Raw genomic sequence first — 16,386 nt, 5'->3', positions numbered from 1 at the left:
TTTTATCTAAGATGCTCTTTCCTTTTTCTTTTTTTTATTAAACTACTTTATAGTATCATTCTTAGCAATTTTTTTTAAGCTTACTACATAAATTTAATTACTTCTTCCAACAAATTTCTTGCATAAAATACTTTGTAATTAAAAACATCAAAAATCCTAAATTTGTCATTTATTCAACTACCTTTAATCTTTTTTTTAGTCTTGGTTTAGCTTAGAGTCATTGTTTGATTCATTCAATAAATTTTTGAATCGTCGAAAGGCAAATATTCGAGATTCTCCAAGATCAATGTTAACTGCCCTAAGCGGTAGCTTAACTAGATATCTTCCCGATGAATCGCTTGACACGTTCTGTATGTATGTGCCCCACACTCGTTGTTTTCCGACACCTCGGAGTTATGTGATTCAGCACTGTCGATAGACCAGAATTTTTTGATGATCCTTTTCAACTCGGCCATATGACAAAAACTTTTCACCTTACCTATCCGACTCGACATTTCCCCCACAGCTGCCCAACCTAATAAGGTTTTCTGTAGAAAAAGATCAATCCCATGTGTAGATAAATTAATTCATCCATGGGAAAGCAACGACAGCGTTGCTCCTGAACCAATGATAACGTCCGCTCTTTGCGGCAAGTGAAATGATGGGTTGGTTAACTTGATATTCTTGGGTATTTCTACACGGTGGCGAGGAAAAAATTCCATCAGTACACAGTCTGCGATTTGTGGTATTATCAAGCAAGCAAGCGTTTTGCTGAAGTCCGTGCATATCTTTTTTTTTATTGGCATACATATCTGAGTGGTGGCTGCGAGGTGGTACGAAGTGGCTTATGGGTTATACGGAGTATCGTGAGGTGGGGTAAAATGGCTTTTATTTTATTCTTAAGTCACGTAGAAAGAAAGCAGATTTTTACATGATTTTTTGTAATAGGCTGGTAGGGCTGCGCAGGTTGGTGTTGGGTAAGAAGGGTAGGGTTGGGTAGCTAGTAGGCACGAATCTAAAAACAACTGTATAATACATTTAGACATATATTTCCGTATATAACATAGTTATTTGTGTCCGGAATTCCATATAAACTCCCTCACAGCCCTTTTACAAGCCCCCTCTTACATACTATGTATCAATTATTTATACCTAATTTAAAAGATAATTCTTTTCACCTATTTTTACTCACTGATAAAGAGGCAAATAAATGGATTTTATGCATACTGATAAAATATAATATAAATGTTTATTTATGTAATAAAAATTATAAATGGCATACTAAATATAGTCAATTAATAACTATAGAATCATTTTAGTTCATGAATATGATTCATTAATTGAGTAATCTATTTATACTTTTTTATTTATACATGTGATTGTATCATGTCATATACATACATGTGATAAATAGTGAATGTTGTATTGTTTATAATAATTGTTATACCAAAGAATTGAATATACCGAGAACCTTATACTTATCAATAAATTATACAGCTCCATGAAAAGAAAAGTTTTCTACTGATCAACCTAGATCACTCTTACTTTGTGTAATCAACCTCGCAGATACTGACTCTCAGGTTATGATTATCCTATCACGTCAGGTTTTCTTTTTGAATATAAAAAATAACCAAAACGGGAAAAATCAATAAACTTGGCATGTAAACTAAAAAAAAAGTGTGGCCCTATAACACTGTGACAGTTGTGACGGTGAATGATCGTCAAGCCATCACTGGTAGGCTAGAACAGGTAGGGAAGTAGGAAAAAGGGGAAAAAAAGTTAAAGGAACTAGGTAGGAAGGTGTAAGGGAAAGTAAGAAAAAGTAAGGAAAAGCCGAGATAGCAGCACATTAGCTTAGGCTTGCAAGCGCGTGCGAAGCGTTTTTGTTTGTTTGTACGCGAGAAGCGTCGTTGAAGTTTTTTTGTTAATCCTCTCGTTTTTCGTTCGCAGAACGTCCCAGCTACAGCGAAACCGTAGCATTGTCGCCACAAGTACCTGCCCGCAGGTAGATTGTTGCAAAGGGCAGCGGCCCTCGAGTAGCTTGCGTAGGTCTGCCCGCTTCGCAATTTTGCACTACGAGTACGTCGAGTACTCGCGCTTGACATGCGATCACACACACCTACACCCACGAGTGTCTTGTATAATTTTTGTATAATTTTTTGAATATACATTTTTTTCAATATAATACTTGCGAGTGTTTATTTTGTTTGTGTGCCTTTTTTCCCCCCCTGTATTGTCTCGAGAAAGTTGCGAGAAGTGACGATAACATTGGTTGCCAGCGATCCCTAGTCCTAGCGGCTTTCTGAAAGGTGAGACCCGCATGTACAAACATAACAGGGAGTGTTGCTAAGGGTATCCGGGCAACACAGGCCCGGTCGCGGTTAAATTCCGTGTCGCTATGTCCGCATCGTAAGCACCGTGTAACACAGTATAATCGAAATCATCTGAAAACTCTTCAACCATGTAACTGTAAGACTTCATAATGCATACAATTATAACCCCATATTCTTAGAACTGCTTCAATAACAACCGTGTAGCCCTATTGCCTAAGTATCGGAAAGAAAAGGCATTCATTCGTACTTACATTTAGGGAAGCAGATTTACTTACATACAGCCCCATAACCTAAATATCTAAAAAAAAGCATTCGTTCGCACATTAACTCTGGGATGCTCAATTTAGGTTGTAATATAAATCAATTTAAGAAATAAATCAGAACCAAAAGTGTGTATTCCATATTGTAAGTACAAATAAATTATTTTTCTTCTTGATTTATTGATGACGGTTTATGGGCTATATGGTTTAACGTAATAAGGTTAAGGTGCTATAGGGTTAGGGGGTCATTAGGTTATATACTTAAGAAATACATTACAACCAAAAATCAGTATCCCAGAGCTAATATACGGTTGATTGTTTTTTCTTCCAGATATTTAGGTTTTGATGCTATGTAAGTAATAACATTGTAAGTAATAAAATTACAGGGTTACGAAGTCATCAGTTTATAAGTTCAAGAAATACTTAAGAACCAAAAATCAACATCCCTTAGTATAAGTACATATAAATGCTTTTTCCTCCTAACATTTAGGTGATGAGGCTATGTGGTTTTAAACAAACAGGTTACGTACGGGGCTGAAGGATTGTAGGGTCATAAATTTCTCAGTTAAAAAAATATATAAAAATTAAAAATTAGCATCTTAGAGTTAATATACGAACGAATGCTTTTTCTTTTAGGTATTTTGATCATGAAGCTATATGTAAGTAATAGGGTTATTATGAATCAGGTTATAGGGTTATGGGGTTATAAGTTTACGCGTTTAAGAAATACATCGAAATTGATAATCAGCATACCTACGAATCAGTATAGATAAATGATTTTTCTTCCTGATGTTTAGGTGATGTGGCTTCATAGTTGTAAATTATGGGGTTTTTTGGGATATGAGGTTATAAGGTCATCGTAAATGTGGTTTAACGGTTACGGGGTCATCAGGATTTTTTTAGTTTGTAAACCAAGTTTGTTAGTTTTTCTCATTTTTGGTTTATTTTTTGCAGTTAGAAAAAAAATTTTCGTAATAGGATAATTTTACCCATAAATTTTTTTACTGCATGGTCAATTACGTATAGTAAGAGGGGTCTGAGTTCATGGGTGAAAAAAAATTTTTTTTTGTGGAGCTGTATTTTTCATCCAACGTCCTGGACCATCTATAAAAAACGCATTATTTTTTTTTCCGCAAATGATATTAAATTTTTTTTTTGGTCAGTATTAAAACTTCATTGAGTTAACCAATTTCTGATGAAACGTGTTTCTTTATCGAAATCATTTTTTTTTGTTTTTTTGGTGTAGGTGCACTAAAGCACTTACAAAATTTATTTTTTGATTCTAAAATTTGGTTAATATATAAAAGAGCTGAACTTTTTTTAGTATGAGGCAAATTGTTTTTAAAAGTTCTTTATATTTATTTCATATTTTATCATCTTAAACGTTTTCAAAAATGAAGAACCAATCAAAAAATTTTTTTAATTTAAATGAAAACATAATTGCTTTTTCAAAAGTGTCACCTTTTTTTCTATCATCATCTATTAAACTCATTGCAATTGCAATATATTTGGACATTTTATGTGTTATTTCCTTATGTGTTCTAATAACTTTGAACAATGTCAAATCAGTTACTTTATTTAATACAAGTTAAAAAAAAATATCACATGATCTTTAGGAAATACATTGCTGAATATACCTGTTGCAGTTTTTTCCATTACATTTTTTATTCTTTCCTAAACTTTTAATTTATTATTTGAAACTCAGTACTCTAGAACATTCATATAGCTTATGGATTTGGCAAGATCATCATGTTTATCTAATTTAAATCCAACTGTTAACTGGTTTCCGTGGTTTCTTATTACACTTAAAATGTTATCTTCTTTCAATACAAATTTTTGTTTCTTTTTAAGATAAACAGCTAAATTTTTAACTGTATGACTTATGCCACGAAAAAAAATTTTTTGCAATCTTCAAGCTTCTTATATCAGACCTGCATATCTAGCATTAACGTAACTAATAATTTTATCAAATATCGCTTTGTATTGGTCTTTTAATTTTTAAATTTTAATGAATATTTTGTCACTACCTTTATGTATGTAGACCTACATGTATTTTATGCTTCAAATAGATGCACACAATTTAACGTTACTATGACATTTATATTATACCAATTACACTTTATCATACGATACAACGATCGAATGGTTGACTTAAATTTTATCTTTTTTATAAAGTTAATAAACATTTAGTTCACAAGCACAATTATTATTTTTTCTTATACATATTTGTTGTACCCATTCGTTCAAAATATAGTTTTATTTGTAAAGGTTTCAGAAAGTTTGTAATACGTTTTTGGATAATCATATAAGAACTTTGTTTTGTATTAGGTGCGTGAAACATATTTTAAATCACTAAATTTTCAAGTATTGTATTACCAGAAGTAATTCTAGCTGGAATTTCCGCATTAATTGGTTCAGGTGTCATAATTTTTTAATCAGGATGCAAAGTTTTTGAAGTTTATGCATGAAGTAGATTACATTTTTGGAAGTTAAAGGTCTAGACGTATCTTAATACTTAAATCAAAATTTAATTTTATTGATGTCATCTGAAAACTGCCGTTAATTGTTAGTGAAATAGTCGAACAGTTATGTTTGGAAAGTCGTTTGGTCTCGTATCTTTAGAAAATTTTAATACAATTCACTACAATTTTTTTTCAGTTAAGGTAGTGTTTAATATTAAGACAAGTTGACTGTATGGATTCATTTATACGGGAGAGGAAACGGGCAAAATAACTTATACTCAATGACTAACTGGTTACAATTTAATCCATGAACAACTATAGTTATAGGACTAAGCCAATGATTTCCGACCGATTGAAGTGAACTAATTCATCAAGTTTGGTGGCTTGTTTTTAAAAGGCTATCTTTGGCGAAGGGCATGATGGCGAACAAAACAGCAGAAAGCATATAAGCATAAGCGCTTATGCTTTATGATCTATTTTTATAATGAAGCCAACGTTTTCCTATAGGTTATAGCCGCATGATATACTAGCCAACGTTATTCTAACCAAGCAGCATAAATAACGTGTATTTGACTGCGTGCTTCGACTTGGAGCAAGCAGTATGCAGGTAGCGCACTCATCGCATAGTCAGAGAAAACCCTGTTGTAATTCTGCTTTCCGCTTATGCTTTATGCACCTCGACACTGTTAATAGCCCTTAAGACATAAAGACTTTACATATATATGCCACGCAAACAGCATCATAGTAAACAACAGTCAAAGCAAATCGTAACAGCTTCTTGTCAAGTGTTGTTATTAATTGTTCAGAATCAAAACCATTTCCAAAATCACTTCCAGGACACTGAAGTTGGATACATTTTTTGGAATTAATTTAAAAGGTATACAAACGTTTAAAGTAGTGAAATAAAAATGCAGCACTAAATGTTTCAATGCACACTATTTTTCTATGCTATAAATGAAAAAATGTATCACTTGTTACTTTGAAGACAAGTTGTATTGAGAAGGTTGCCTGAGCACTGGATTGCATGATACGTGGCACAATTTTTAACATTCTGCGTGTAAACATGTATTTAAAAAGTGTGGTAGTATATAAAACAGTAATTGAGCTCGCCATAGACGTCAATAATACTAATAAAAACGAAACTAGGAGTTGGTAAAAATCATTATCTTATATGTTATGCTAGATAGGTAATGTATTAATTTTTAAAAATTTAAGAAAAAGTCGTATGCTAAATTTTTGAGTCTTAGACCAACAACCTATAACACATTTTATGTTTGCAGTGTTTTGTAAGGGAATCTTGAGTACATTTTAAGTTGACTGTAAAAGGAACCTTTAAATTTTTGGCATACATACCTGTATGGCTGTGTACAGGTTATTTAAAGCAGGCGGTAATAAGCTGTTGCCAAAGCCATGTTGGTCAAAGAGAGAGAGAGAGAGAGGGTGTGTGTGTGTTTGTGCTAAATATGTAGAAGGATACAAGGGAAAAGGAGTCGATCGATCAAAGTCAGAATTCACGAGCAAAACACTTTCATAGAGCACAAAGTTTTCGCGCAATCGTTATTTCAGAAAACAAGTGCATTATCTATAAAGTGTAAGTAGATAAGTAAATTTTCATCGATTCTTCGTTTCATGTTTTAGGGGCTATTCACAGTGAGGAGGCATAGAGCATAAAGCAGAAACACAAGCAAAAGCATAATGATAGCATCAGCTTGTATACTTATATCTTCGAAACTTAACGCTTGTGCTTTACGTTTTTGCCGCCTGCTTTATCGACTAAGCTTACGCTTCGTACGTATGGATAAACATTCTAATGCTATATCCTTATGCTTGTAATTGTGTTTCTGCCTAATGCTCTATGCTTCTCCACTGTGAATAGCTCCTTTGTTATCTAGTGGCGTTTACGTGCACATTAGGCCCTGAACATTACTACATTCAGACTTGTCCTCTTAAGCAAGATTTTTCATCCATAGCTAAGTCTGAATAAATCCTAGATTTTGTGACTAAATAATTCATAAAAGTATAACTTGTGCCATGCCCTCGTTTCTTGCACAATATTTCTTTGTCAAAATTTCAAAAAATACCTCCATGTAAAACTGATTAGATATCAAAAAATCTGAAATGAAATTAAACAATAGTTATGTATGTAACAAGTGCGGAAAAGACGATTTTCTGTATGAGTCGTGATTGACTCGCACGAGTGGCTGGAGTTGACGGGAATAAGTGCCAGTTGAGCACACGAGTGCGTAGCACGAGTATGATCGCAAGGCATAAGTTACTGTCATCAACTGCGAGTGCTAGTCTATCATACGAGTGTGGGAAGTCGTCCCACACGAGTTGCGTACAAGATTTTTCGCAATAAGTGTGAGGAAAATAGTAAGTATGTTAATGATTCGCTGGAAAGATTGTGCAGGATCCGGGGGTAGCAACCCCTGGTGGGGGACAAGGGGATGGAGCCCACAGTGGGGAGTACGAGGGGAGTAAAGCCTATTTGACTGCAAAAATATCAAATGATCGTTCAAAAGAAAATAAAGAAATTTTATCCCTCAAATATAAAAAAAAAATTGGATTAAAATGAAATTTTATTGTAAAAATGAACTTTGAATTACTTAAACAAAAACATTTTCAAATAATTTTACAACTGTAACCAATTTTTTTAAAGGATCCCTCACCAACACAATAGGATTGTGGTTCCCAATGAAATGTTCTGAAATTATTATATGATATAGTTTTATGGAATTAACAAAAAAAGTCATTAAGAAGGAATTTTAGTTGAGAGTTGAGACTTACACCAGGTAGTATAATGATAGTTATACACACACGGTATCTTAATTTGTTCCTCGCGAGATTTCTGGCATGTAGGAAAATTTTTTCCGGTGTAGGGAAAAACATTTGCCACACACCTTTTTCGCACACTATGCAGAAAAATCAATTTTCCAGAGTAAAAACACTGCGAAAAATATCTATTTGCCGCACACTATTGCGAAGTAGTTATTTACGTAACAAGTGCGAAGGATAAAGACGTAAGATAGCCGCGGAGCGATGGCGCTTATGTGGCGAATCCTATCTTTCCTACTGAGGGCACACCAGCCTCTCAAAAACGCCCGAGGTATGAAAATTTATTTTTAACATTTTTTCCTGTTAAACAGAATGTAACTACAGCTTTGACTTTTAACATTTTTTATCTTACTTTTTCATTTAGCAACCTTCAACTATTAGGATTTAGTTAAGAAGGGAAATATTTAAATTGTTAAGTTTCAGTTTTTATAACATGTCGCAAATAATGAGACAAAAAAAGCTTTAAAAATTTAAAATTTTAAATAGTTTCGTTTTTAGTGTGGTAAGCAACATGCATCAATATATTAACTATGGATTTTTTAAAATTAATTTTACTGTGAATTTTAATCTGAGTATAATAGCTAAGCTTTTACAATGGTAATGGGCCTCCTTAATAGAAACTTTTTTCTTATTCCATCAAGATTGTCGCTCTGAAAAATAGTATATTTAAAAAACAAAAGGTCTAAACTTACTCTAAATAATTATATGCGATGATATTTTTCTTTTGTGTCAGTGACTACATGATAATTTCTTTTCTTATTTATTCTTTTACACAAAAATTTTTGTTCTTAAATTTTGGATGTTTTTGAAGGCATTACAATATGTAATTATCCTATTTCAAAAGTTTTTAGGAAACCATTAATAAAAATGCGTATTGGTCATTTCTACGTAGTTTTTCGTAAGTCTAATAATTTTCATCTATTTTATTAAATGTTTTTTATTAAACGTTTTTAAACAATGCTGGTTGGTAATATTACACTGAGAAAACTTACAATGTACAAATAACAATTTCTACGCGTTTTCTGAATGTTAATTAAATTACTGCTACCCACGAATATAGAAGGGTTAAACAACATAAAGACACGATCTTCAAATTCTTGCTTGTACGAAATGTCTCCATGGTTCTTCGGAATCGAGATACAAAAAAAAAAAGTATTACATAGTAGTAAAATATGTCAGACGCACATAAACGGAAACAAAAAACTTTTGTTACAACGTTATCTTAAAATAAAGTAAAAATAAGCACATAGTAGTAAAAGTATTTTATCTATCGACAAGTAAGAAATTATTTTCTAGTCATACCACATACGGTATGAATGTAAGTACACAGCCTCTTGTTAGCTTGTCAACATAAGGGTTATGTGTTCGGTCCACACCCGGGGAGAATTTTTTTTATGTTTGAGAATATTACAAAATTTCTCCTAGCGTATAATTTTCGACCTTTTAAAATTCAATTAACAGTGAGTTAACAAGGTAAGTGGTGAATCACACTACATTTTTTTTGAAAACTGGAAGAAGACAAAGTCGAAGGCATTTGAAGGAATACAAAAAAACTTGTTGCGTCTCATGTGACACACCACAAAAGTAAGAATTTCGTGAACAATAAATATGTATAAATTAACGGACAGATCTAGACTCTTGAATTGGAAGAGTGAGGGGTTAGCAGAAATTGATATATTGGCACCACGGGTAAAATTAATTTCATATTAAATGCAATAAGTTTATTAAATGTATTTATAAAACTTCTAAGAATTCTACAAAAATGTTATTAATATATGAAAAAGTACTAGTTATGAAATAATAAAGAAGTAATGAAGATGGACCTATTACTTGTATAAAGCTGGAGTATTACAACTATTTAGTTAAGTTATCTGTTATTGTTTAATCTTTATAAATACGATTTATTGCTAACGTTTGTCATTCATCTACTTGTTTAACAGACTGGTTAAGTAAACTTAGTTCATCGGTTTTTATTGAAGAAACGATATGCTTACGATAACTATAACAAGAGACAAATGTTCGTGAATCAAATGTATGAGGAAATTAAAAAAAAACAGCGTCTATTGTAGTCCCATATCTTTTTTTTAATTGTGAAGGGTCACAGTTAGGTGTTAAGCTTAAAATATTTCTAATAGAGATGCCCTGAATTTTTTATGCAATAGGATAAGAAATTCAATATTAAAATTGTAATATCTCAAAATAATACGATTACACCTGTTTATAACTTTATACCTTTATAAGGATAAAAGTCGAAAGTTATTGTTGTATTATTGTAATAAGCAAACAAGTTTCAACAAAAAATAGAACAATCTTTTTATGAACATGATCATAGATGTGTATTCTATAAAGTGTACAGTACTTATATTATGGCTATAAAGGTCCAGTGTTGTAACTAGTACACTGACTAATGATAATTTAAAAAGAATTGCTTATAAAAAATGCACACACTTCTGCACACATGAAAATTGTTATTTTTCGTTCATCTATTTATCATTCCGTTAGTAATTTTTAATTTTTTAAATAATTTTTAAGGTTATAATCGGGCAACGATCGAAAAATGTATTCGACACAGTCGTCATAGTCTTTCAAATATGAAATTTTTTTCTAAAAATTTTTATCTTTATTTCATAGAGAAATATCCAAAACACTGATATGTGCCGTTATGTTTTTACACAACTCGATGCTTTTCTTTTCGTGCGTCATATTGTTTTTCATACAGAATCCGTAAAAATCGTTATTTTTAGTCTATATTGCTTTTTTTTCAAGATATAACTTACTTTTTAATAGTTGAAGGTTAAATTTTATTATAAAAAACCGGTAGAATCAATGTTGTTCGTTTACGTTGATCTGCAATGCATGAACATTTTTTTTGGATAATTTACTTGGATTAAATAAAAGTATTAACTAGCTATATGTATTATATAAATGCATGTACGCACATGTTTACAGTATAAGTATACTGTAGACAGTCCACACATACACTTACATACACACTTCTCTAGTCTATACAGAAGTTACATACACATACATACTTGGTATGTATACGCTGCGTACACGGCAATACGTATCTGAATACGTCACTGAGTTGTACGTATGGATATGGACGTACGTGCGTTTCTGCCGTTTTGGTCCCTAACCAAGGCGTATCTAAAAAAGTTCTCACTTTAAAACGTGTTTTAAGTGCTAAAGTTAAAAATTACAAACCAAACCTGGTTTTTTAGCTGTCTCATGGCCATATTAAGAGAAAATAGCAAATAAACCTGGATTCATAAGGTTACGTTTCCTTAAACATTTATATCCGCAGCTCCTACAAATTTCAGTATCTACAGTGACCATTTCTGATACCACTATTTATATACACGTGACCTAAGAAGTACGGGTTTATTTACAGTTTTTTGTGATTGTGGTTGTTTAACGACCATTAAAAGTAACTCCATGTTGTTATTCTAAACTTAAGTGTATAATTTGTTCTCCCGCTGCATAAAAATCGTTTTCTTAATTATTTAGTTATTTTCAAGTGATTCGTAACATAGTTTCATTTTACTCATCTGGTTAACTTAGTACCATACTTGCCTACTGTTTGGCGCTAGGCTTATGTAACAAGGCAAACATTCATTTGAATGTGCAAGAATTGGCTTAAAAAAGTTTTATGACATGATTTTATGACTAATTTTTTGTATGTACTGTGCGCTTCACAATGGAGGTACTCAGTACGCAGTTTAATGGATACTAAACTTGCTTGCTTCAGATAAAAACAACGTGCTTGTGTGGATGCAATACAATTGTACACATTTTTGCGCAGATATTGAGATGATTTTTTTGGTAATTTCAAGTGCAAAGCAAAACCTTAATAAAAAATGCAAAAAAAAACTTCTTGTAGAACTTAGTATTTATCGTACCTAAAAAAACCTTGCACCAACTCTAACTATTTAATTGACGATTTAAAAACACTTAGCTGCTGAGTTATATTATAAAATTTCAGCTTCGCCTATATACGTTGGTGCCGCTATTCTCATCTCTTTGAGAGAGACCTGTCCTCCTAAATTCTCTGATACTTCTCTTACTTCCTTCTTTTGTTAGATACCTTTTGACTGCTAGGAGGAGTAGCTCTAATGGACTGACTACATGCGAAAAGGTTAGTTCTTAGTCAATAGACATTCTAGTAAATCTAACCCTAGCGCTGGTTAAAACTAGGGTGTCGTATAAAGATTCTTTCTTGCACCTTGGAAAAAGAAAAAAAAATGTTTTAAAATCGATGCACCCAACATTTGTTTATTATACGTATTGTAAACATAACTCATGTGGTATCTACATGATGAATACTTTAACAATTATGTTCATAAATCTTAAACAAGTAATATTTTAAGTTCTGATCATTTTTAGGTTGTTAGAGAGAAATTCGAAGCTCATCGGGAAGCTGTTAATTTACTTAGTATTGAACCAAAAGAACTCGTTCAGATTATACCAATTGGATCCGCTGTTCAGGAAAGCGAAACCGTTATGGAATTACGTAAGCTCATGAATGAGGTAATTAAAAATTTTTTTTTAATTCTTATATTTGACTTGTGACTGAGCTCCGTTTAACAGTTGAACAATTAACTTAGGTTGATGTATTAAAGAAAGAGCAAGATATTATTGAACAAGAATTACAGTTTGTTTCAATGGACATACCCGCAAAATTTTTATCTGCTTTTACCAGAGATGGGATTGTCAACGAAAAAACTTTAATTTCAGAAGTTCTCAATTTATATTTTATTCCACTACAAAAAAGAATTGAAGATTGTACTTTTAAACAAGAAAAACTTACAGAATTGATCCAGGTATTTAATAAGACTTTTCTTTTTATTCGCCATAACTGTTAAATGTTATTGAGGATATATAATTTCTAGTTTTGTATTCTCTTGTAACATTATTTTTGTAAATAAAATGAAATTATAGTATAATTATGCAACTTGTGTCTTTTACGTATTTGTTATGTTTTACGTGAAATGTTTTGGATGCAAACTAAGCTATTATTTTTTTTTGGTTGTTAAGTTCACACAAGATGCTTTATTTTATTAGAAAAACCAGCATAAATCATTTAAATTTTTAACCAAAACTAATGCGATACATACACTTACAATATAGTATTTGATATAAATAGTGTTCATTGCCTTCCGTATGAGTATTTAATAATTTTTAAGATAGAAGACGACTTCAGTAATCAATAGATTTTTTAACAGCATTGCTAAAAAATATGAACACAAATTCGCGAATTGCCTTTAACAAAAAGAGGAGCTGAAATTTAAGCTAGTGCCGGTAGTTTTGTGCAGCATATTTTTTATTTGATATCGCCAACATGACATTGTCCCAGCACACATGAAAAATGCTAGTAAGAATTGTTGTAATTAAGCTTTTAGAAGTTATTTATGCAACAAACTAGCCTCAACCATTTTTGGAAGAATTTGTGTGCGAGTTTCTAATTTTGAAATTAGAGACATTTTTTTGCGTATAACATTTCTCAAAAATGTGATTAAGAAGTTAAAAGGATGATCTCTGTCCATTTTCCCAAAAATACTTTTACGAAAGCACAGTTTGCGACTTGTAAGTTTTACGAAGTTTAATTTTAACGAATTCTATTTTCGCGAATCCACTTCCACGAAAAACCAACGTCGAAGCTAATTTCACGATGTATAATATATTTTCATGTAGTACTAGCTTTGCGTAGTTTACTTCTGGAATTTAAGTATTCTCATAATTATCTCTGTTACTTACGAAATTGCCGTTTTTCTCCTTTTTTCTATTGCAATGAATAACCGTAGTGTAAATCTTGGTAGTACATTGATTTTGAACGGTTTTTCGAACATTCTCCTAATTTGGAGCAGTGTTGCTGAATTAATTAAAGCGAGATTACTATTATTCGAAATCCCACCTTTTTTAGTTAAAATAATTTTGGGTGTCCGTAGAATTACAAATACGTAGTCTAACTTTAAAATTTTCTACGCTGTGTAGGGTAAAATGCAAAGCTTAGGAAGATCCAGAACAAACTCCGTCACAAATTCTTCGTATGAAGTTTGCTGATTCATCTGATGTAGTAGTAAGCTAATTGTCAGAACGAGTGCAACTGAAAAAATCTATGCGCAGGCAGTGTCGTAAACATCTTCTTCCGAACCTAAGATCACTAGCTGAACTTACTGTTCTTCCTAATAAATATCAAAGAATGCTTAGAATCTCTTTTGAACAGTTTCTCATGAACGAATTAAACGTTTACACCATTGAGTCGCTACACATCGCAATGTCAAAATACTCAGTGCAAGTGATACGTGGTTTCTCGCTGGCACATTTAAGGTCTGGTATGCAATGCCACGGACGAATATTTTGTTTTTTTATGACTATACATATCTCTCCTGTTTTTTACAAGTCTGTCTAACTATATTTACCCAACTATTTGCCATCTTGGATTTGGTAAAAACAGAACGTGGCTTTCAAGACCCTGGTGTTGCGATGCCTTTCGTGTACTCACTATTGTTGTCGAAAAAATGTGCTCAGTATACAGCGGTACTCGAGTCTGTGCAGAATGCTGCTGAAGAATTTCGCATTCAGAACTGAAAAATATTTTAACAGACTTTGAGTTGGCTATACACAATGCCATCCATACAGTTTTGCCACACGTTTCAGTTACATGTTCCTTTTATCATTTTGGACAGTCAATGTACCGTAAAATAGATTTTTTGTTCGAAAATATGTTTTCCACCATTGACAATAAAATTTACTATCAAATATTTGGCCCACTAACCTTTGTTTTTTTTTTTTATGAATTCGGAACTCGACGACAAAGTGCATTGTTTTTTGAAAAAGTTAACAAAACAAATACAGTATAGAGCCGCACTTCGTCTTTACATATGTTGATGACTAAATAGCTTGGATAAGAAAAGTTACTATTAATATTGTTCTTTAAATCTCTTATAATTATAACAAATATTTAAAATTTACTCATAAAACGAAAACCAGTGGCGAGATTGATTTTTTATACATCGCATTATTTAAACAAAATGATAGAATAAAAACAAATTGGTTCCTTCTTGGGGGGAGGGGAAGCGAGAGAAAGCAGAGGAAGACGAGAGACTACGAGAGGTAGACTAGTTTGGGTGAGTGAATGTGTGAGAGCGAGGTAGCGAGCGTTTGAGCTCCAGAAAATTAAAAGAGGTTAGAGATAAAGAAGCCAACATTAACGATCTGGGGCATTAACGCTGAACGTCATGATTGCCGAGGCCAGGTTGAGACCAGTTGAGTACCAGGGTCTGTACTTCCGTTTTCGCACAAAAGTGTTTGGCTAGTGGGAACGCCCACTAGCTAGTTTAATACTTAGCAGTTCCTTTGCGGTATAACCCGATGCTCCTAAAGTAAACAATGCACAATAAGTTTTTGACATTGGAGTTTGTAAATTTAGTATACCTAGCTAATGAAGCCTGCCCGCCATTTTGGGAATGTAAAATATTGTAATCTTAGCGAGCGCTAGACGGCGGTTTTAACAGCGTATTGCTGACCCCCAACCCACTGTTCTCTGTTCCTCACACAAAATATGACTTATTGTATTTTTATATCGCATGCGTACGTGACACCAAACCTCTTACTAGTGAAACGAGAGGTGTTTGTGTCCAAGGATAGTCACGTGGAAGAGGTTTGCAGGCAGTTTAGCCTGCTCTAAGAGATGCGGAGTGTCGTTGGGGGTCCCTCACCCATATATGCTTGGTCGGAGAAAATGTTAATAGATATACGTCCTATTTTCACGCTCATTTTTCTGTCACATCGGCCTTCAACGAAAAATTCATGGTAGCCTAGCAATCTACAACGTCAATCGTAAAGACGATATGGGCAACCTATATTAGTAGGTGGACAGACGCCTGAAGGTCGAAAACGTTAACAAGTGTGCACTTTGCTTACGTTAAGTTATGAAGCTTTTGAAGGAGTAAAGAGCTTGAAAACTTTTTACATAAGTACGAGAGCGTTAAAACAGATAATTTTATTAATGCCACGTTCCACTAGATATACACGATGCTAATATACATGAATCTCTCTCTCTCTCTCTCTCTTTCGCTTTTTACTTATAGATATAGGATACATTTATACGGTTAACGACTGTATACCCGAACAGGTTTACACCACGGAGCTTCGTACAAGCCCCGTAGACGTTGCTGTAAATGTCTTACATTACTTTTTAACTATAAAAAAATAGTTACCCTAAGCTAATCTAAATACAATTACTCTGACACCGACATTTTCATTACTTGAATTAAATACTGGAAACAAGTATCTAATTACGTGCAGCTAACGTCTGGACATTAAACTCACCTGAACAGCAATGTTTACTCCCTCCCCCCAACTAGTCCATCACAAATGAATACATAGTCGTGGACACTACACAATATGTAAAATTGATAAATTGTATTCCTTACATACATTTACACGTATATGAGCAGGAAGTTACGTACACAATATTTACGAGAGAGAGGTTCACCTTTTGTTATTTTTTTACCC

At 32.8% G+C, this 16,386-nt stretch overlaps 1 protein-coding gene across 1 annotated transcript in view; it reads left to right on the top strand.

The window, feature by feature from the left end:
- Positions 1 to 16,386, top strand: part of LOC106638117 (programmed cell death 6-interacting protein-like) — a 463,402-nt gene that overhangs the window by 123,417 nt on the left and 323,599 nt on the right. The window contains exons 4-5 of the mRNA XM_089592473.1: positions 12,253 to 12,396; positions 12,474 to 12,689. Of these exons, the coding sequence (XP_089448599.1) occupies positions 12,253 to 12,396; positions 12,474 to 12,689 (360 nt within the window). The remainder of the gene's footprint in view (positions 1 to 12,252; positions 12,397 to 12,473; positions 12,690 to 16,386) is intronic.

Source organism: Copidosoma floridanum, unplaced genomic scaffold (assembly GCF_036245765.1).
Source record: "Copidosoma floridanum isolate Cflo_tuat_1 unplaced genomic scaffold, Cflo_Japanese_pri ptg000017l, whole genome shotgun sequence".
NCBI lineage: Eukaryota > Metazoa > Arthropoda > Insecta > Hymenoptera > Encyrtidae > Copidosoma > Copidosoma floridanum.
Note: the sequence above shows the minus strand (reverse complement) of the source record. Positions and strands in the feature narration are given on the sequence as shown.